This window comes from Indicator indicator, chromosome 20, assembly GCF_027791375.1.
Source record: "Indicator indicator isolate 239-I01 chromosome 20, UM_Iind_1.1, whole genome shotgun sequence".
Classification (NCBI taxonomy): domain Eukaryota; kingdom Metazoa; phylum Chordata; class Aves; order Piciformes; family Indicatoridae; genus Indicator; species Indicator indicator.
Genome location: NC_072029.1, coordinates 9586970 through 9610342, shown reverse-complemented (window position 1 = coordinate 9610342; position 23373 = coordinate 9586970). Strand labels below are relative to the sequence as shown.

General features: G+C 39.1%; 1 protein-coding gene across 8 annotated transcripts in view; it reads right to left on the bottom strand.

Moving 5' to 3' along the window:
* Nucleotides 1-23373, bottom strand: part of PARD3 (par-3 family cell polarity regulator) — a 415339-nt gene that overhangs the window by 349567 nt on the left and 42399 nt on the right. For all 8 annotated transcript variants that reach the window (XM_054389981.1, XM_054389984.1, XM_054389980.1 and 5 more), the window contains exon 2: nucleotides 21442-21543. In XM_054389981.1, the coding sequence (XP_054245956.1) occupies nucleotides 21442-21543 (102 nt within the window). The remainder of the gene's footprint in view (nucleotides 1-21441; nucleotides 21544-23373) is intronic.

The following is a 23373-nucleotide window of genomic DNA, read 5'->3' as shown; positions in this document are numbered from 1 at the left end:
GCATTATAAATGAGTACGACACATTCTCCCTAAACATAGTTTAAATATAACAGAAAGACCTCTCCAATGCCTGGGGGGAAGAAAAAAAAAAAAAAAAAGAAAAAGAAAAAAAAAAGAAAAAGGGGAAAAAAAATCACCAGTTACAGCCATTTGTTTGCATTTGCAGTATAGTTCTTACTATCTAACAAACACTAACAAAACACATGCCATAAGACTGCACCTATGTGTCCACCTTAACATTTTAACTGAAAGTCATCACAAAAAAAGGTTAATGAATCCACATATTTTATTTCCTTAATAAATTTTTGTGACACAAAATAATGGCTAGATTTTTCACTAGACTTAAAACAAAATCACTAAAAGATACACAGAGAGAAATATTTTCCTTTATAGCTACCTTTCTGCACAACAGCAAAGCGCTGCTGCAGCCAATTTTCATCTTTCAGAAAATTGTTTGAAAACCAATAATAAAAGCAAGCGGGTACCCAAGGCTCCAAGCAGAGCGGGATATGAAAGCAAGCTCATGAGTGTAATTAAAGAGATTGAACACAAGAGGTAGCTAACGTCTCCGTGTTCTGCCTACTCTAGTGTCTCCATGTCCTTGCTACTCTGAAACAAGAAAAGTACAGAACGGCAAATCAAGGCACCACAACGAAAGATGTTTGTAAAAGCAAGACAGACAAAGAGAAGCTTTCTGGGCTCAAAGCGTTCAGAGAGAGCACTAAGTGGGTTCATCTGGTTGTACCTAAGTGGCAAGCACGTTGTTCACTCTGAGTCATTTCAAAACTAAGCCCTGAGTCCACACAGAAAAGTTTAATTTCATGTAAGTTGGTTTTTTTGCCCCAGTAAAAAGGAATGCCACCTGCTTCACAGGTAAACCCAAAATATTTTTTATTATAACTGATTCCAATTACAGAATCACAGAACTGTCAGGGTTGGAAGCGACCTCAAAGATCATCCAGTTCCAACTCCCTGTCATGGGTAGGGACACCTCACACTAAATCAGTTTCTAGGACCTTTTTTTGAATAATACATCTACCTCCTTGAAAGGACAGTAATATTGCTACTCAGATATAATTAGAAATGCACAAGTTTTCATACTTATTTTCAAGTATTTTAATTAAAATCTGGTACAGTTGCAGAAAGAAAAAGAAAAGCTAAAAAGAGTAGGATGTGTATAATATATCAAGTAGACTCTAATTACTACCTGTTCTTGATAAAGATGTTCAGAAAATTAATACTTCAACACCGCACATCTAATCATTTTAATCATCCTTTAATACAATGGACAAATCCATCAAAATCCAAAGGGATTCAGTTATTGTTATGTTTATCAAAATGCACACCAGGAACTTTCAAATGCTTCCTAATGACAATAATGAAACACCTGGCTATGATGACCTGTCTGCAGTTTATTCTCAAACAGTTTCTCCCATTAATTACAGGCATGCTGAGAACAGAAAGGCAATATTCATTATGAACAACTCCAGGCTGCAGCAGCCTGAGATGTCTGGAGCAGCTCCCCAGCAGCCTGCACATGCTCAGCTTCCAAGCCAGAGGCTGCAGAACAGTTGCAAGAGTACTCAGCTTGTGCTCATCTGCCTGAAGGAACATGCTGCAAAAGAAGGACTTCCAGGCTTGTTGAAAAACACAAGCTGCTCTAATTTTCGTACCATTTGTACATGTTACCTGTTGTTTAAACCCCAAAGCATCAGAAAATAACATGCAAGATCTTGCAAAAATACCTTCTGCCTTTCGTAATACTAACAACAAAAAAAAAAAGTTGGTATGTTAATGTCAAGGGTACAGTTCCAACATAAAGCAGCAGGTGAGTTTTGGACAAGGAACCTCTCACAAACACTAGCAGAACTGAAGCACTCTCAAGTAAAATGGACCATTCTCCTGTGTGTGCACAGACATACACAAGCATATCTACATAAATTTCAGATTAGGACCTTGTCTTTGGGGTTGCATCATCAGAGCAGGCATGCCCCTGCAATGGCAGGATTCAGGGTTTAGCCAATGTTCCTCAAATGGATGAATGCACCAAACATAAAAGATCAAACTATAACTTAGCAGTTAATATTCACCACAAAATCGCTGCTAGGGACTGCGTAAAACTGTACTTTGAATGAAAGGTATTTTATTCACATTGCTAGTGTAATGTGTAATATTCAGGGCTACAGTTAATCAAATCTTACTGAATCAGTAGTCAGACCTTGCACAGAATCTTTCACTAATAGATCTCAAAATACTTTAATGTTGAAAAGTGAACTATCCATACAAAAGCACTTAAAATGCATGGGATGCAGTGAACTCCGCATCAGATTTCTACAGTCTAAAATTTACCAAAGCATAAAAATAAACAGGTATATATAATCCCTTAAAAAAGCAAGTAGTGAAACATAAAAAGGGGGAGACAAATAAACTACAAATGCATATTTTGAGATAAAAACCCCATGACACTTACCTTGGCACCATGTTCTTCAGAAACATGTAACTAAAAACTATAACTACTCATTCCCGATGTTTATTGAAAACAAAGATAAAAGTAAGTAGGACCTGAAGTTTCCATTCTGATTTCCTCTCAGGGCTCATTGACTCCACATAAAAATATGCCATTGTTAAAATTTTAAAGGGCAAAAATAAGAGAAACTGGCATCCCTTTCATAATTTGTACATTTGTTATGTTCTACATTTTACTTGTTTCATGTACCCTTTTCAGTTGTTATTGAAAACATCTGAAGCAGTGACTCATTCCAACAATCTTTATTTAAATAACTTCAGTAGATTTAGTGAAATATTTAACCTAAGCAGCTCAACACACTCAAATTTCAACCAAAAAAAAAAAAATAAAAAGGAAAAGAGAGAATTCTCCCAGTTTAATCCAGTGGCACCTGCGACAGCTTGAACACTACCCATAGGAACTGCTGCACTGATGCTTACCCAGCTAACTTCCTTCACTGCTGACCTTCCTTTGACAAGACAAACACAAGGAATCCAATCCTGAAACACATACACATTGAAGCACCAAAGGAGTTTAAATATCAACTAGGGCAGCTGGATACCATTTTACTTTGGCCTGAACTCAAGCAAAACAAAACACAGGCAGCCTGACTGGAAAGCCAACAGAAAAGGCCCTGAGCGACTGGAGTTCTAATCCAGAACCTGCATCATCCCCCACTTAATTGAATGATGCTAATGAAAACTGTTTTATTCCAGGCCACAGCTTTGCATGGGCTCTTTGGGCTCCTTTGACAGCAGGGATGAAGGCACAGAAAGGCTAGGCTCACTACCAGGGAGGGGTATGAGAGAGAATCAGCCACACAGCTAACCAGGACGCTCCTACAACTCAATAATCTGAGAAACACTTCCATGGCACTTCCAAACACATGTTTGGACTCTCAAAAGTCAGGGGATTTAGACACCCAAGACACTTCTTTACATTGGACCTTCAACAGCATCTGGAAACAAGGCTGCAGAGGTTTTCGCAGACACTGACTTTAGTGCCTATCGCTAACCTGCTTATCCTCCCTCTGTGTTCGCTAACCTGGGAGTGGTTCCCCTCAAGCAAAGCCAAGTGGCAGCTGCTCCTCCAGGAGGATCCAGAGCCAAAACCTGTGACCAGAGAGGGGGGTACAGGAGCCTACACAGGCTACAGTGACCCTTCAGGGAAAGATATCTCAGACTGACTTGTTAGAGTCCCACTTGTGAGTGCCTGAATAAGGCAAACCAGACTACCTGAAAAGGTTTTACAAGAGTTATTTTGAATTATGATCATTAGTAATTGTTTTGACTACTGCAGACGAGGCGTATTACAACTGCTGGGCATTAAGAACAGGGAGGTACTCCTCACTGAGACACCCAAGCAATTACTCCAATAGCACTCCCTAGCCTATTTCACATCCTTCCATGTTTCAAGCAAATAAAACTGGATTACTGTGGTTCTCTTTTATTATTTATTTACTCTTCACTATAAATATCCTAGATAAAGAAGTACTCCACCTATCAGGTTATAGACAGAATACAAACAAGTGTTCTTATTTACACTCAATGAATACATTTCCATGCCGCTACACCACTGAACTGTAGGAACATCTCTCCATCTTACCAGCAACAGTTATGATCACAATACAATTAGAAAAAATAATTTAAAATGAAAAAAAATCATTGTTGTCAACCTTGACATAAATTAAAAAGTACTATATAAATTATTCACTTAAGAAAATTATTCATATTTTCCTGTCCCCCAAAATCCACATATGAAAATTCTGCTTACATTTTGTTTGGAATTATATTTAAAAAAAAAAAATCTGAAAATTAACCCATTTTATCATTTATTACTTTTAAAGGTTTTCTTTTAAAAAACAACTGTCTTACATCCAACTATACTGAAGCTCATTGCCCTGTCACTAATTTACTGCTCCCAAACTTCTTCCATTAAATTAATTCACTGAGTTACAGATGTTGCCGTTGATTTATCTACTCAACTAAACACATAATGAAGCAGAAGGTAAAACCAACAAAAAAACTCCTATTGCTTACTTTTCCCTCCCCCTTACTAATTTTGTCATGCCTCCAAGAATAATTCCCACAACAACAATAAAAAGCCATATGGCTTTTCACTTCAGTCTCTCTGTAAAACCAGCATTACTAGCAACAGAATTAAGAAAATAAATACAGAATTAAGGAAATAAATAATGATGGAAAGATAAACTTGAAAATAGCTTGAAAGAAAAAATTACTTAAGAGTTCAGTCTCCATTTTAGAAATTCGTGTACCTAGGGTTTTTTTAAAGGGGACTCTTTTTTTGCTCCAAATTATGATTTCTGTAGGAATATATATAATTAGGATTATAGCAAAGAAAACAAACAAAATCTGTAAATCTAAAGATGGATTTTTTTGGTTGATCAAAGCATGAGATATAGCTGCTAGATTTTAGGAGTGCAACCCAAATACTGATCTAAACAGTATGAGTATTAAGACAAGCTAGATCCAAATCTGCAACAAGTTTTCAGTAAACACTTCATTATTCTTGTAACCAGCAACTGAAACGCAGCAAAGATTAATGTGTTAATCTCTGCAAAGTTACCAACACATAAATTCACTGAGTATATCAATACATACCTATCAACTTCAGAAGCAATTTAAAAGTAACTTATCTGGGCCCCATATCACCAAGCTGTTACATTTGGAAATGCTTACAAACAGGTAAGAGCAGCTTCAAATATTTGTTTAAAATGGATTCAATATCCATACAGTATCTCAGAGGTCCTATGAAAATCCAAAGGAAACAGTCGACTTTTCTGTAACATAAATGCAATACCTTCAGAGAAGCTAATCAAGCACTTTTCAAGTGAGCGTATGCATAATGGTCTATTTACTGTCTTGACAGATGAAAGAATTATTGTCTCTTGGCAGATGTGAAAAGGAAAGGGGAGGGGAAAGGAATGAACAAGTGCATCAAGATGGTCTTCCTGATCTTCGCACCAATAAGCATCATACACTAAGCTCTGTAACAGCTTTATGGAATAACCTTTCAAATTACTAACAAACCCCCCCTCCCCCTTTCTGCATTTGATGGCCACTCAATGACTGAGTATCTGAACAGTCACAGAACCACAGAATATTAGGAGTTGGAAGGTACCTCCAAAGATCATCAGGTCCAACCGCCCCTGCCAGAGCAGGATCACCTAGGTCAGGTCACACCAGAACACACCTGGGTGCATTTTAAAAGTCTCCAGAGAAGGACACTCCACAACTTCCCTGGGCAAACCTGTTCCAGTGCTCCATCAACCTTGCCCTAAAGAAGTTTGTCCATGTGTTGAGGTGGAATCTCCTGTGTTCTAGCTTGTACCCATTGTTCCCTGTCATATCACTGGGCACCACTAAAAAGAGCCTGGCACCTTCATCTTGACACCCACCTCTCAGATATTTAGCGATATAGATAAGACCCCCCTCAGCCTTCTCTTATCAAGACTAAACAGATCAAATTCTCTCAGTCTTTCTTCACAGGAGAGATGTTCAAGTCCTTTTGTCATTCTTGTAGCTCTCCATTGGACTTTCTCCAGCAGACATAAGGGAAAAACGAAATTTGGAAAACCTCCCTGTTCTGTAATCCAAGTGTTCAGGTATCTAAAAGATAAAAAATTCATCTGAAGCCAAGACATTAAGCAAAGGAAATGCTCAAGTTATTAAATTCAACTGTGTCAAAGTGTCTTTTCTCAGCCCACCTAACTTCTGACAGAGCATGGAAGGAAGAATAAAAAGGAATTGGTTACAGTTCAGTAAGTGAACATCTTTTTACATGCAGAGTACTAAATAGCTCAGTGACTAGTTTTATAACAGCAAGCATCAACATTTCAATGTTTCAGGAAATCATTGTTATTCTCAGAAGACAAGAAACTACTACAGCACCACTCTGCAACTGCTTCCCCCATTGCATGTCTATCCACATCCATGAGCAACTAACGGTGTCAGTGTTCCATGACTTGCCCAGGAAGCAAACAGGTGCAGCAGGCTGATAGGGCAGAGAGGGATGTCTCAGCCCTGCATCTGCAGCCCTCGTATTGTACTCAGCTGATGCCATGAAGTGAAACACCGCTGCCCGCTGTCATTTGTCAGTGCAGTTTGCCAGTGTCACCAGAAGAAATATGTTCTCTGCTGACAACTTGTTTTAATGAAAATGTATTGCAATACTTGAAAAGTTTTCAAAGCTGACTTATTTCTGACAGCTGACAGATTTATGACAGCTATTTTTGTTGAAAAATGTGTAACAAGAATGATTTAATATTCAAAACAAAGAAATCAACGTCGTCTGCCTTAACGTGACTAACAGAGGAAGAGAAGGTAAATCAGGAAAGCAAGGACTGCAGAGGAGATTCTAAGGAAGCTTACTAGGAGTGTTTTAAGTTTACAGTATTTTTAATACTGGAACAGTCCTTAATTGACAAATTGACTTCAAAAGAGTGACAGACTATGGGACACTGTGGTTCCCACAAGCACAAGTTATGAGAACTCATGTTTGATCTTGCCCTCAATAAAACCAGAATGAAAGCCATGAAATCCAAATAAATGGTAGAGTCATTGCTACCTTAGTTTTTTTGAGAATTCTTTTAAGTATTGTGTGGGCTATATTAGGTTTTGTGAGGGTTTTGTTCTGTGGGGGGTTTTAAAGCATTAAGAGATTTAGTAGTAAACTCTATTATGAAAACTTTCCGTAACTCATCTTAACGATGATCAGCAGATAATCAAAGAGTTTTTAAGTTTATAGAAAACTTCCTAGCCATCCATTTTAGTACATATGGCCTATGGCAGAGGCAAGTTCAATCCCCTGTGAGAATGCTTTTCTTATCATTAGGAAGAACCACTACCACCATCCTGTTCTGCACTTCTTTAAATTCTTTCCAACTTTCAGTCTTCACACCCACCCCTCAGATATTTATAGATGTTGATCAGATTCCCTTTCAGTCTTCCGTTCTCCAGACTAACAGCCCCAGGTCTCTCAGTCTTTCTTCATAGCAGAGGTGTTCAAGTATCTTCATCATCCTCATAGCTCTCTGTTGGACTCTCTCCAGCAGACCCCTGTCTCTCTTGAATCAGGGAGCCCAAAACTGGACACAGTACTACAGGTGTGGTCTCACCAGGGCAGAGTGGAAAATTAAATTAACACTGGGTTTTCCCCAAGAAATCACCCTTAGAAGAAATAATTAGGAGAAAATGCATCAATCATGAAAGTTGATGATATCAGAACAGATGACAAGAAGCTAGTTACAGCAGAAGCATGAAATATGACCATCACACTCTCACTACTTATTTTAAATAACAGAAGAACAGTCATTAATATTTACTGTATTCCAAATCAGCCAGATAATGCAATCAGCAGCCTCAAGTCAGATTAGGCAGTGGCTGGCAAGATGGATGTCATCTATCAGAGGATGTTCTTCTAAAAGCCACTAATGCCATCAGAGAAAATTACAGTCCACAAATCAAAGGAATCTTAAGTGCTTGAACTGAAACACACATGAAATCAGACAGCTCCCACTGGATTTTCCCCATGTGCTATTACCTCCATGATCAACTCACACTTCAAGTGACAGAAATTGCTGAGAAAGCAAAACATTGCTTGCTTTCTGTCTGAGAACTATACTTTGAGCCAAGGGACACATTTTTAGATAATTAAAATTAATTTTCCTTCCTTTTTGTCAAGAAACATTAAAATCAACCTGCTATAAAGCAAAATGCTCACTCACAGTGTAACAGGGCAAAACTTCGTTGCTGTTACAGAAGTGACAAACTCAATAGCTGGAAATTAGATAAAACCATATTTAGTTGACAAATTCATAACTTTTTCTAAAGGCATCAAAATTAAAGTAAAAACCATGCACTCAGAACTTCAGTAACTGCTTAAAATGCATCAAAATATTGCTCATATATAGCAGAAAACAATGCAAGTTTGAAGCCAAAGTGTCATCATTCCACAACAACAGTGGCAGAGCATTTCAAAAGGTACTGCCAAGTAGTGAAGGGTACTAAAACACTGGTTTTATGTTTCTGTGGAAGTGCTGGGAACAGGAGCATTTTGACAGGGAGTGTTTCCAGAAATCATTCCTGCTTTTTTTCCCCACCTAGTTCATACCTGCACGTTTTTTTCCTCCTTAACTTGAACAGAATGAGTACACCTAGAAAGGCATCACTACAGCTGACAGTGTCTTCTGAAATGCATCATCCTCATCTTGAGGATATAACCCTGCCCAAATAGCAAGTTAGCAGCAGGAAAAACACATACAAAAGAGAGCAGAAGCCAGGCGGGGGCGTTATTTCAAACTCATGTTGCTTCCTCGCTAACAAGGGAATGCCACCAAGAATTTTAAATGAACAATCAGTGTGCAGCAGCATTGGCTGGGTGACAGCTGGGTGATGACAGGGTTTGCAGAAAAGGACAGGTAAATCCCTCCTGGACAGCTCTTGGAAGGCGAGTCAGGCGTGTGTCCTTGTGGTGAAGGGAGCTGCCTCCAGACCAGTCTGGACCATAAAGTGTAGCTGACATGGCCAGTGACAGCCACCAGCACAGTGAAGCCTGGACCACAGGATATACAAAGAAATGCCAAGAGAACTGGGCTTGTTTGGTTTAAAAGAGGAGGCTGAAAAGCAAAGCTTGCTGTCCTCCATTGTCTAATGGGAGCATAGAGAGAAAACAGAGCTGAGATCTTCTGGGAGGTGACCAACAGCGGGAGGAGAAGCAACACTGACACTAGTTGCAACACAGGAAATTCAGATTCAGCTTTGAAAACACTTTTTCACCCTGGCAGCAAACAGGTGCCCAGAGAGGCTGTGCCTGTCTCCATCCCTGCACATTACACAGGGATTACCCCGCTGTGTAGAGCAGGGGGGTTGACTAGGTGACTCCAGAGGTTCTTTCTAGCTTTGATCATTCTACAAGTCTTTGACTTTCCTTTCCCACTCTCACTGGTGTGTGCCTACATTTCAACAGCAGATGAAAGTATCAACTAAGACAAAGCATGTGCTTCCAACTGTGAGAAGCTTGGTGACTACACACAGAACCTATCACCCCAATATGTTGTGTTTGGCCAAACTGAATCTGGTCTTCTGTGGATCACCACCAGCCCTTTGAGGGCGTAAGCAAGACAAAGGATCTGCCTTCCTTTGCACCTCCATCCCAGCCCTGGGTTCTGTTGTGCATTGCCAAATCAGAGGTCCTATCTACCACTTCATTCCCTCAGTGGGCATGGTTGGACCCCTGAAAGCAGCTTTGCTGAGGGAGACCCATACTTTTTGCTGTGGCACCCACAGCTGTGGTGACAATGGCCTTAGATCAGACAAAATCCATCACAAAGCCACACCTTTAGGAAGCCAAAAGTGCAGTTAATCGTGGTAACTCTTACATGAGCTATAACAATTACTCAGGCAGAAGAAAAAAAAATTAATAGCTCGGTTTAGCTCAGATGAACTTGTCAAAATAAAGCCCAAAATTTTACTTGCATTACAGAAATCACCAATTAAATTTGAAGTGCTCCTGGCAATGTGTTGTTATTTTAACACCACAGTGAAGCATTTCCCAAGGGGGTATGCCTGAATGTGATGCCATATTAACCACAAGGACAAGGTGAGGGAAGGAAGCTGCTGCCTCTGGGAGAGGGTGACTTATCTATCTACCACCCTGGAAACCAACACAGGGAAAGACATTAACCAACACCATCACAGCTAAGGCCATCAAGGCACAATGATTTACACTGCTGCAGGAAACACTCTAATGCACACGTCTACCACAATATCCACAAAGAAGGCTCAGCCTCTCACTACTGCACCACTCTGTTCTGATTTTACTCTGTCTTTAACTCAAGGTGGGCCTATTTCACTTGCTGAGACCCACCTTGCCCTGCTACCATTACAGTTTTAATAATAATAGGTAGCCCCCACAGTTAAAAGCTGGCTGTGCTCCAGAGGGAGTGAGCTCTGACAGGTCAAGTTTCTTTTAACACCACACCTGCCAGAGGACCCTACACACTCTTATCTCCCAGTGCAGCTTTACACACATCACGTGCTTTTTCTCTCCACACGCTTGTCTGGTTTCCTATTAGAAGAAACAGGATCGGATTTTCACAACAAAAAGGTCTTGCACTTAAAAATTGACTTCCTTCTCCCTAGAAAATACATTTGAGATTCCCAACAGGCTTCAAAACAAGCTCTTGGGGGGGGGAAGAAAAAAGAAATCAGGAAGAACATAAAAAAAATTAAAATTAATCACTGGCTATGGTTTGCAAATATAAATGTCCAAAAATTATTTATTTGAGATGCCTCTCATTCCTACTGCTTAAGTAATAAGTACCTTAATAGATAACAAATAATTTGCTTTGCAGGTACTGGTGATGTTGAGTTTTGCTCACCGAACCTGTCACACACCAGCAGCACATCTACCACACATGTTCCTTATCACAGTTTAATGTTACAAACCGCTGATTTCTTTTGAGCAACCCCCTTCCCTCATGTTCCAAATCTTTCCAGTGTCATTTTTCCACCCAGTGTTTCCTTCTAATAAGAAAGCAGAAAGTGTAGTTCATAGGCTTTCCCAGCTCTCAGATGCTCACAAAAGGAGAAAAAAAAAAAAAAAACAAAAAAACACCACAGGGGAAAAAGTTACTCATCTCAATTCTATAGTTTTCTATGGAAACAAAAAATCCAGGTTTGACAGCAATAAACCATGGATCTACAGCTAATGCAAGTTCTTTATACTCTTGTAGGAGCCTAGGATCCTGCCAAGTTTCAAAACCTTGTATTCACAACATAAGTAGCTATCAGGAAAACAGCTTCAGATCTTAGTTAATCCACTGAGGCCCTAACCCATGTCACAGTAATCAGTCAGCTGGCCATGACAAAGAGAAACAGGACTTGAGAGACTCTCACAAAACAGCTAAAAATAGCACTAGATCTCTTTTTCATGTTCCTTTGCACATAAGGATCTTAATCTCAAATTTTCCTCATGTAACTGATTTTGTTCTTCAATAAAAACATCATAAGGGGCAGCTTCTAAAACTAACAAACATTTCATGTGTTAATGTTGCACAATTCTGGTATCACTGAGGAGTTACCACCTTGTCAAGAAAAATAACCAAACCAGGAAGAATACACTCAGCAGTTGTCCAAGCATCTGCTTGAACTCCATAACTGAGCATATTTTTATCCTTAGCCACTAGAGGTCACAAAATAACCATGGCAGCCATCCAAAAGATGAGGGGCCTCAAGAGCCTCAAGGTGTGGGAAAATTAAAACGATTTGCACCTAAAAATGAAATTATCACATTATTTTAAGTAGCCTTTCCATCTCCTCAAATGATCCAATGGACGTGAATGCTCACAGGTGTTATTTGGTATTTTATATCTTCATAAAATTTAGATTTTTTTGTTTTTACTTCTCAAATTCCATCTGATGGTAGATAGGAGAAAAACAGTCAGACAGCTTGGTGCCCTTCTGAAGGGTTCCAGACTTCTTCAGTTATTTCCTCACCTAAAACTTCTAGAACTTCAATGCAAACAAAGGGGCTTCATCTAAAGAAACACACTGAAGTGGGAACATTCTAGTATTCTACCAGTCCACATTTTTCTATTTAAACAGACCTTTTAAGTTTTCAGCAGAAAATAGTTTAAAAAAAAATTCAAATATGCCCACATACATCAAATTAATTCTGTTTTTAAGCTAATACCAAAGTTTACACTGGACATAATAACGTGGATTCTCTTACATCTGAACACATAGAATGCCTTCAAAATTTAGGACCAGATGCAATGGTCAGGGCCTGAAAACTATTTGCTAATGTGAAATTCACTTTCACTGCTAATTAATACCTAGTCTATTTTAAAGCATTTCTGGAAACACTATTTGCAATGTATTGAAATGCTTGGTGTTCTACACAGCTAATTAAAAATTCCCTGAAAAGTTCCTTTAAGCCCTTCCAAAAGGTACTCTGTGCATACAAATGCAGAGTGAGAAACAGCTGATGGTGATCCTGTGCTCCCTTCACATGAGAGCAGGTTGGAGATCTGCACACAGAGCCATTCCATGAACTGACTCACTTGGTGTTATTCCATTTGCTACAGAGTACACTACATCTTCTCTTTGGAGACATTTCATTTTGTTACATCCCAACTACAAAAGACAAAATTCTTTGTATGACAGTCTTTTACTATGGCAGTGCAGCACTGCCAAGGCATTAAGCTGCCCTCTAACCCTAAGAACTGGTCCCACCAGAACAGGTGCTGCTACTGACTTGCATGACCTGTTCTGGAGTAAGTAAAATACTTCACTCCCTAAAGCTCTCAGTCTGGTACATTTCAACATTAAAACTAATAATAATGAAGAACAGTGAACCAGTTGTAATCTGAATAGTAATGTCAAGAGTTTCAGTAACCATCATGTTTTTCAGCACAACAGACAACACTACCAAAAGCTCATAGGGCATGTATTACACCATAGAGGTAACAACTTGAGACAAAACAGAAATCCTAAATCACTCTGTAACAGCAGAACAGATATTGTTCTTGCAATAAAATTAACACAAGTTCAGCTGGCTTTTAAGAAATATTATAGTAGAAAAATCCAGCTTCACCTGCACACAAGCTTGTATGCACACATATTCGTACTCTCACACAGATTACAAATCCGCAGAGACCTTTCCACCTCGTAGTAACATAGCAAGCTTAACAATCTCTAAGGGTTTAGGAAGTAAGGAGATTTTTCTGAGGAATATCCAAACACAAACCTGCTTTTTCCGAGCCTGTCTTTTTTGAGCACCCAACGTAGCTGACTTAAAGCTAAGAGACTTGGTCTGTCTCCTCACTTTCACTGAATCTCTCCGGCGATCATATGAAAAAGACGACGACTTCTTTGTAATTTTCCTCTTAGGTGTGTCTGCCATTTCATCCACCAAAGTATGGTTACCTTCCAGCAAACAGCCTCCCCAGAAAATAAGAATTCAGTACTAGCAAGCTTCCACCAAGCTTACAGGGAACAGTCTTCAATCCTATAAGAAGTAGAGCAACCTTCAAGGAACAGAGGCCACCTAAGAACAACTTCAGTTCTTCCAACAGGCTGCAGAAATGTAAAAAGCTGATGGTCCGGCAATGCTGTATGTCACCCAGGAGCAGGCAGAACTCCTTGCTGTATAAACTCAAACAGGATTCAGCAGTGATGCTAATCTGAAAAATGTAGTGACTATCCTGCTGAGCATGCTAAAGGTAAACGGAAGGTAGCTCCCTGCACACCAACAGGGTGTGGAGTACACCAGCAGGGTGTGGGGATGAAGCAGAAGACTTTGGGTTCAAAGCATCTTCTTAACTCCTTCCTTTCTGGACTACTCCTAGGAAGGCATCTCAAAAGTCACACCAGTGAAAACTCCCCAGACCAGACAGTATTATTATTTCCTTCTCTTTGGATCCAAGGCACTTACTGAAGGAACCTTTAGCATGAGGTAGGTGCCACATCCATTAGGGACCCTAGTTTAACTTAATTCAAATACTCCTTTTTCTCTTTGTCAGAAAGACTATTCATTCACACTACAAACTTATGAGGTACTCTGCCTACTAAGCCAGCTAGAAAACAGAGTCCAAGCCTATGTGTTCATCTCACCATACCTCCTGGGAGATAGCTAAGAAGTTACACCACTCTCTTCAGACCTGTTGGTATCAATGGGTAAGAAGGCAATGTTAATGGATTCTCATCCTAGTGACAGTGTGGGAATCTTATCAGACAGCTGATTGCAACTTTAGTACCAGGACTGTGTTTAGGTAGGAATGTTTTCCTTGCATAACACATTAGTCAAGGAACACTACAAGAGTGCAGAGCCCCAAGACTTGCTGGTATTGATTTCCATTAAGCAAAACATATTCAAAGCACAAAGCTGTGCACACAGGAAGGTACCTACAAACATTGTCAAGTTGACATCTGTGTTAAGAGGCAAGAAGGAAAAGTGACTTTTGACAAACTTATGCCACTGTCCAGGATTTTTTCCAGAAACTTTTCCTTATTTTATTCGTAACATTACTTCATGTAGAAAACATCTGTGAATAATTTATACTTACAGGATTACCCATTACTATAATTAAGCTTTAATATGGGTCAGTCCTCTGGTGTATGAGTCTCAACAACTCTGTTAGGAAATATCTCTGAAGCTACAACAGTGTTTCTTTCAAGACCTGATGATATAAAGGAGTAAGAGGGCAGTGATAATGAATTCCCATAACTAACCTTTACTGCAAATTCTTCCTTTCTTGTAGGATGAATAATATACCTCTAGGACAACGTGGTATTGCTGAAATTAATGAAAAGCTATCTGAGCATCATGCATTTATTAGCCATAATGGTCTAATCCTAGATTCACTGTAGGTTTACAGTGAAGAATTGGAAAGCAGTGCTTCATATCTAAGTAGTGACTCTGTAACTATTACAGGACCTATTCACTTCTGTACCCATTGCTTTCCCACAGGGAATACTGTGGAAGCTCCAAGGCCACTTGCTGCACTGAAAGTGAAGGTCTCCACTCGATAATGTTCATACTCTCCTTCTTCCTACTTCTCCTTTCACACTTCAACCACTCCCAGCAGTGAAGTCCTCTCCTTTTCTCCTTGGCTTGCCAGATCCTTCAGTGAATGGACCACACTCATGAAAGAGCAGAGAAACACTCTGCTGTTTTTGCAAGGAGCAGTCTTCTGCCATTTCAGTGATACCCTACTAACTTCGGAACATTTGGGAGTAGGTAGTCCTCCTAGAATGCATCTATTGTGTAAACTAAGAATCATTAACTGTGTAAACAATAAGAAATTGTAACTGTGGGCTTGAGAAAGAAGCTGAGAGCAGCAAACTGGTTTAGACTGACTATGGTCAGTCTGTCTCATCAACCGTATCAGACAGCCTAGAAAGCATAAGCAAGGAAGTTCAGCTAAAGGCCATAGGGAGGAAGAGGATGGATACCCATCAGACCACCAGAGACCTCCACAGTACATAATGAACAAGTGTACAGGAGATTTACACACGTAATGAATTCCATGAGCTAATATGAATATGCTAATCACTTGTTAGAAAAAGCATGATTCTGTATGAGATGTAACCAGATACTCTCTGAATTTTACTGGCTTTGGGACACTTCGATCCCCTGTGGGTCTGGCACTGAAATAAAGTGATGCCTGCTTCCTAATACCTCATTGGTCTTAGGGAGTTTACTCCCATGGGTTTTAGCCTCATCCTTAAGTTTTAACTTCACAATGTTTATTGGAAGCACTACAAGCATTTTAATTCCCTTCTTTGACAGAAGGGAATATCAGTATTTGGTTTATGTTATTCCAAATACATCTTCATTATACAGCAGCTGGCAATAAGGATGATGCAAAAACTTTCTCTACATTAAATCCATCAGCCAGGTGGACCTAAAAATCACATGGCCTTCCCAATAATGAGAAATCAGAAAACCTGGCTAAAACAGAAATATTCTGGGTGTATCTATTTGTCAGGATTTCAGCTAGCATCAAATTGTCAATCTCTAAAAATGTAATTAAAATTAAAAAATAATAAAAAACTTGCAGAATTCTAGAGTTCATTATTAAACTTAAGGTATTTTTTAAACTACTTTTAACAGAAAATAATGATGGAATTCTTAAATGAAAGGTTTCTTTCCCAGTATCAATACTTTCCCAAGCTCAGTGGCTCAAGTAGTTATTTTAAGCTGTTACAGGAAAAGAATGCCTTATGTTCAAAATGTGTTTTGCCAAGTCACTTATGAGTAACAACAAATTGTTTCAAGGTCATCCTGCTTTCCTGGGAGCTGGGAAGGCATTTACAGAACAAGGGAAAAGCTGCACAGTGTAGCAGAAAAGATCGTGGCAGCAGTTGATATTTAATTTGATGGAAAAGTTTTGAGAAAAAAGGAAGAAGGGCATGCCAGACATGGTATTGTAAAAGCTAAGAATCATGGGTTTCAACAGGTTTTTTGCATTTTTAGGGTTTGCTGTCAGATTTAGTGCACTGGAGCTAGATGTTCTCTCATTCACTCCAGGTTTTTAATCTGTTAATGGCAGTATAAAACTTTAGAAACCAAACAAAGTTGTTGTTCTCACTGCTCATGGGTTTAGGGTTAAATTCTTAAGTTGCAGAGTCAAAGAGAATTCAAATGTAAATTGAGCTGTAAGTTTGCTTAAATCAGGCTGAGAGACACCCAGATTTAGAACAAACAACACTACTTTAAGCATTCAGATTGTTTGCTGATGGAAATCTAAAGATAACACAAGTTTATCTGTGCAACTTTCATCAGGTTCAAAAGCTTTTTAATGTTCTGGAGATAATGAAGATACAGGGGGTTAACAGATTCTCAGTCCTTCTACCACCAACATGCTGACAGTTTTCTACCCAGAACTTACTACAGAACCGGGGTCTCATATAACTGTCCCTAGCAATAAAAGTGATGGGACAAAAATCAACAGCAACAAGATATTGTAATCGCAGCTCTCCAGTCCCTAGCTAGCCTTTAACCTTAACCTCACAATGCATTTGCTCAAAATAGCCTTATTTTTGTGTTGGTTTCAAGTTAACATTTGTTACAGTCATCCTTTCCAAACTCCCATTTTGTGTATCACATGCCTAACTCAAGAGTGCTTTCCAAGAGGAAGTAAACAAAACAACAGTATTATTTAGAATCGACCATCTGTTTAACAGAAGAAGTCAATTCCTTTCCACTACACTGGGAAAAGCTTCTAATGTGCCTTCATATTAAATAAAGAAGCTGCTCAAAGAATTTCTCCCATCACACTTGAAGCAAGCAGGCACTAAATGCATAGTAACAACAGTCCCTACAGGACTCTAAGGGCAGATTTAAATGAAGTGCAACTGATCTGTCTGAATTTCAGCAACAATTTGATTACTTAACATAGTTAAGTCTAGACCATGAATGTTTCCTAACTATATTTTAGCACAAATCTATAAAATGAATACCTCCAACCCATTCTCATCAACAACACTCCAATCAAAACACCAGCTTTCTGTCTGTCTTTCCAGCAGCAAGCAGCAATATCACCTTGGTCTTACAGGGACCTGGGCCACATACTAACACCATGCACACAAACGCTATGGTAGGCAAGAAATTAACTCCAGACAATACTAAACCATATTCCTCCATTTTTCATCTCTGAACTCAGTGGGCTTAAATATGAATTATGAAGGTTGAAGAGCCCACAGAGCATTTGAAAATGGTAAGTCAAGCAAAGAAAGTCCTGCTCCTTCCTTGAGAGAAATAACCCCAAGCTGTAATTGTAAGCGTACACCAGAACACAGTGGTTACTTTGTCAGCTAGAGTATTGAATTCATTAGAACATTGATGAAGGAAATGAGGTGCCAATGTTTTTACATTTACAGTTTGCTAATCTCAAACCATCAAAAATCTAACGTGTTTGAGCCAACGAAATCATGAATAATTGACATTAGGTTCACACCTTACATTGTTCCAAACAAGCTCTATTTGCCCAGCTGCTCCTCAAAAGCAGTGGCTGTTGATGGCAGATACTTCTTGTTCTCTTAGGAAGGAAAGCCACAGACTTTGCAGAAATGTTGCTGCATCAAATGCAGACATTTTGATCTCCAAAGTTTTTCACTGAGCAATAACCTGAGCATTACTATGAAGGAAATAAAAACCTGCATATAACTGCACATGCAATCGTTAAATTGTGCAAAATAGGAGTGAGAGTGACTATTTCAGTCAGAATTCAGCAGGGAGCAAGTTAGTCATACACATGCTTTTAAAATTTCCTGAATATTTTTTTTCCATGAATAATCAAGGGCCTATGATGCTCTTGAGTAAGTATTTTATATTACACCCAAAATGTGAGGATCACTGAAGTTGTCTATGTGCCTCTCCCTGACAGAAGAAGCCATGGTTCAGGAAGTTGGGTTTTTTTTCCTTCAGTTGGTTGGGACTTTTTTGCTGCTGAGAATGTCTGCCTAGAGAGAACAGAGCTGAAGTCATCAAGTATGTTACCATCAAGCTGGAAACATGTCAAGTTGACACATGTTTTCTGACATCCTTCAAGCTTTTCCAAGTAACAGATTAACAAACTGTTTGGATTTCTATCTTTAAAATTTTGTTCCAATTACTAAATGAAGAAGAAACCTGCATTTTTAAAATAATTAAAACAGGTTAAGCAGTTGAATAAAAGCAAGTTATAGGGAGTTATTTCTCCTTTAGTTCAGCAAAAGAGATATTTGCTATTTATCTGTCCAAGCTTTTCAAGGAATTTCCTCAAAGTGTACCAAAGATGCATGGTAACAGCCAACTGATTTTCAAAAGCACAGCTAGGTAGTAAACAGCCCAAGGAACTTCAAGAATGTATAGAACTTCCCTGTGAAAATGAACACAATGTTACTTAGCACTTGGCTCTGAAATATCCTAGATATTTTTGTCCCAATTTAAAAAAACCTGCATATAAACTGATGTTAAATTTTGAGCAGGTTCTCCTTCCCCTCTAACTCTGCCCTGGTGAGACCACAATTGGAATACCGTATCCAACTTTGGATCTGCTGGGGAGTCCAAGAAAAAGCTATGAGGAAGACTGCAGGACTTGAACATCTCTGCTATTAAGAAAGACTGAAAGACCTGGGGCTGTTTAGTCTGGAGAAGAGAAGCCCGAGAGAGGATCTTATGAATGTCTATAAACATCTGAGGGGTGGGTGTCAAGATGAAGGTACCAGGCTCTTTTGGGTGGTGTCCAGTGATAGACAAGGAATAACAGATACAAGCTGGAACACAGGAAGTTCCTCCTCAACATGAGGAGACACTTCTTTAGAGTGAGGGTGCTGGAGAACTGGAACAAGCTGTCCAGAAAGGTTGTAGAGTCTCCTCTGGAGACTTTCAAAATCCACCCTAGGTGACCTGCCTTAGGTGATCCTGCTTTTGCAGAGATGTTGGACTTGATCTCTGTGGGTCACTTCCAACCCCTAACATTCTGTGATTCTGTATACATACAAAATACCACTATGTGGAGATATATTCAGAACCTTGCATTAGTGAGACCTGTATCAGGTTCTGCTAACACAAAACTAGTGGATTCATTTGCTATGAAGGAAGCATCAGATTCAAAGCTGTCAATGTAAAACTAAGGGGAACCAGGAAGGCCAGTTGTAAAATGTAAGACAGGAAACTATAAAACAATGACTAATGACTGAAATGCTTGAAAAGAGGCAAACACAAAAAGGTCAAGTGAGAATGATTAATTCAAGGATTTAAACCAGTATAACACAGAGCACATTTATATTGCACCTTCCTAACCAATACTACAAGGTCTTTTAAATAAAGGAAGTTTAACTGATAAGGGCTATCAGTAGAGATGTGCCAGATTCACAGAATCAGAGGATATAAGCTTGGCAAATACAGAATACTACTAATTAGTAGGTATCTTATCCATCTATACACAAAAATAATATTGCATTAATGACTTAGGCTGTTTCAGTTGCACTCAGAGTTTTTCAGCTATTAGTCACACACATAAAAACACCCACAGAGTTTCACTGTGAGGAATTACCCCACTTGAAGGTGGTAAGGCAAGGTAACAGCTAAAGAATGAGGTCTGGAAGTCATCAGGATTCAAACTTCTTCTGAAGGGAGAGGCACGTGAGGAGCTAAGTCATGCTTGATTCAAGCAAATTTTAAAAATACCTCTCTACACAGGCATATTTATATATATACACAGAGAGAGAGAGAGAGAGAGAGTGACAACTTGCACCAGGCTCCTTAAGGCCTGGAAGCAAAAGCTAAACTAATCACACAGCTGAGCACTTCAGTATGAGATAACTAACTAGAGGTTTTAATTAGCTTTTCGTGAAATCTTAGCTGGGCACTATTTTTATGGAAGAAATTCCTGAAAACTCAGCACTGTTACCCTATACAGCTTGAGTAATCCCAACATTTCAGACAGCAAGGAGTCACCACATCCCAAGACTCCTCACATCATTTATCTTTATAAAAGTCCTGGTTGAAAATAACCATGTCAGTTAAATTTTGTCACAAGAATGAACTGCAGGCAAAGTATTTATTTCTGAAAAATTAGCCTAAGAGTCATCACTTGGCCATTCTTCAAGGAACCTTCAGAAGGCCTGTTGTTTCCAACACAAGCAATTAAAGATCCTGCCTGTGAAGGAGTGGGGGTCCTGAAAAACATTTCCAGACTCAATTCTGAGTCGGGCTCAGACACTCCCAAGAGCTTAAGCAAACACATGTGGCTTTGCAGAGAAAAGTGGCCTATTTACATGGGATTTCACAGTTCGCCACAGTGTTTCTTACCTTAGTCTTTTGCAACTTTTAATTCAGAGACACAAGTATCTAAAACCTCAAACAAGCAGCCAATAACTAAAAGCCTATTAGCTGATCGTGATTTAAATCTGTACTTAAAAAAAAAAAAGGAGAAAAAGCACTCAAGACCCAGCAGTGAGTCATTAGTTTATCAAGTTCTGTGTAACTAGCAGATTCTCCAAAAAAAAAAAAAAATATTTTTTAAAAACCAGTTCACCAAGCCTCCAGAGTTTAAAAACAGCATGGGTTTTTTCGCACGCATTCACCTGGTAAGACGAAGCTAAAATATTCACTTAGAGGTTCAATGTTTTTGCACTATTTTTTTCACTGTGTGAGGTTTTTTCATCCTTGCAGTCTCCTTGTCTTACCTGAGCTTATAAAGAACCAAAAAGGATGGCAAAGCTATGATGTCAGTAAGAGATTTCCCTGTACTTTTTGAAAAACATCAGGGTAACAGACTTCTCACATGTGTTAACTAAACTAGGTAAGAAAAACACCTAAAACCTCTCTCCTGACTCCCACTTTTGGAGGCAGGCAGGAAAAACACTGCTCTGCTGATGCACGGAGCACGCCGAGCTGCATCTGTAGGTATTTGCACTTACACGGTCTTTGTCATCAGCCACGTCACAGAGAATGTCATCAAGATCCAAGATCCCACCATCCCCGTGCTCCAGTCGATGTACTTGTATCCAGTAGTTTGGATCCTGCATAAAAAGAGAAGAAACTAACATCAGACATCACACCCCAATAGAAAAAGGTTATTCCACCATACAGTTAATCTTGCAGCCCAACACCTGCTCAGTGTTAAAGGAGCCATTTAGGTCACATTCCTGCAAAGAAATGTAAATTGAGATGTTAAAGCCATGGTTCTTTTTTTAAAATTACACTAGATTAGACACACACTCCTCCTACTTTTATCAGCCCTGCATGAGTCACAGTCCCATCACTGACACACACAGGGGAACAGCATTCCCAATGTTACTGAATATATGCACAACAGAAAAGGAAAAGATGTTGTCCTCTGAAGTATTTCAAGCAGTGCTTAAGAGGCACAAAACAGAGCAAGACAGAGGTAAAGCATAGCAGTTTTTTTCCCACAGGAGAGCTATAAAGGGTGTAAACCAATATTTAAATTATATCAAAGAGATTTCTAGCTGTCTTTTGATAGAGTTGGTGGATGAAAGATCTCCATTTTATACAAAGAACACTTTCCACATTTTAATTAAGAGAAACATATAAACACACATACAGACATACACATGGGTAATATATATGCCTATATGTGTGTGGTTTTGTGTGCATACATGCACCTACCAGTAACTGGGAAGACAGACTTTATAGTGTTCATTACCACTTTGGATACAAAAAGAAACCATAAGGACTAAGGTTGTGTCCTCAAAGTGTCTTCTACGTATTGCTACATGACTCCAGCGCTGTTCAGTACTCAACATGTTACTCTCAAAAGAGTTTGTTTTCTAACAGAGGAAAGTTGCACTATAAACACACAACCTGAACATGCTATTTGATCTCTTCTTGCTTCTCAAATACTCCCCCCATAACACTGCCAAAGCTCCAGGCTCTTGCGAACTGGCTAGTGCAGTAAGAGAACTTCCTTGCTTTTCACTGCAGAAGTGACTAATGTGAGGACCTTCAAACTTGCACCACCTTGCAAAGACCTTGACTTTCTAAAAATAGCAATTAGCATCAGTGTCTTTTCAGATATCACTGTCTAGAAAAGTCACCCTTAAAGAGAGAAATTGGATAACTATGAAAATTACTTCATTGTTTGTATAAATACATCCACCTAAAATACTGTTGCAAATCATCATCAGATGATCAAATATCAGAATTACAATTTACAACTATTAGGCTGGTCATTTCAGAAACAAAATTGCAGATTACTTCCCTACTTTCTCCAAGTATTAAACATCATTACCTTACATTTCTTCTAAGCAAGTATGGATTACACAGCTCACTGATTTTACCACTACATGGCTTTTCCCTAACCAGCACTTACTGTTGTAGCACACTATAGGAGATCATTCAGCACCTATTTTTTAAAGTAAAAATCCTGGAATAATTAAAACTAGTACTAGGTTACTCAAACTGTCATGCATACAGAGATGCACACGTGGCTACAGAACACATTTACTCTGTAAAAATGGTACATAATGCAAATACTAGCATACACTTTTTCGTAAGTTGAAATACACCACTAACATTTAAAGACTGGGCTGCAAAAAGCCTCCTCTGTAGACCAGAAATCCTTAGGAGTTCCTTAACAAACAACTTCTAAAGGGAAGCCTGCTGAAGAAGTGACTTTGTAAACTCAGCTCTCAAACTATAGGAAAGAGGATCCACAGGAAAGAGGATCCTTCCTCATCCTCCACCCCATGACTAAAACCTCCTCTGCCTCTCATGCCTACACTGGACACTGAAACACAGTTGGAAAGACCCAGGCTTTGAAGACACAATCAAAACTGCCAAGATACAAAGCATCTGGCATTCCTAAAGGACTTAATTCAGGTTTTCTG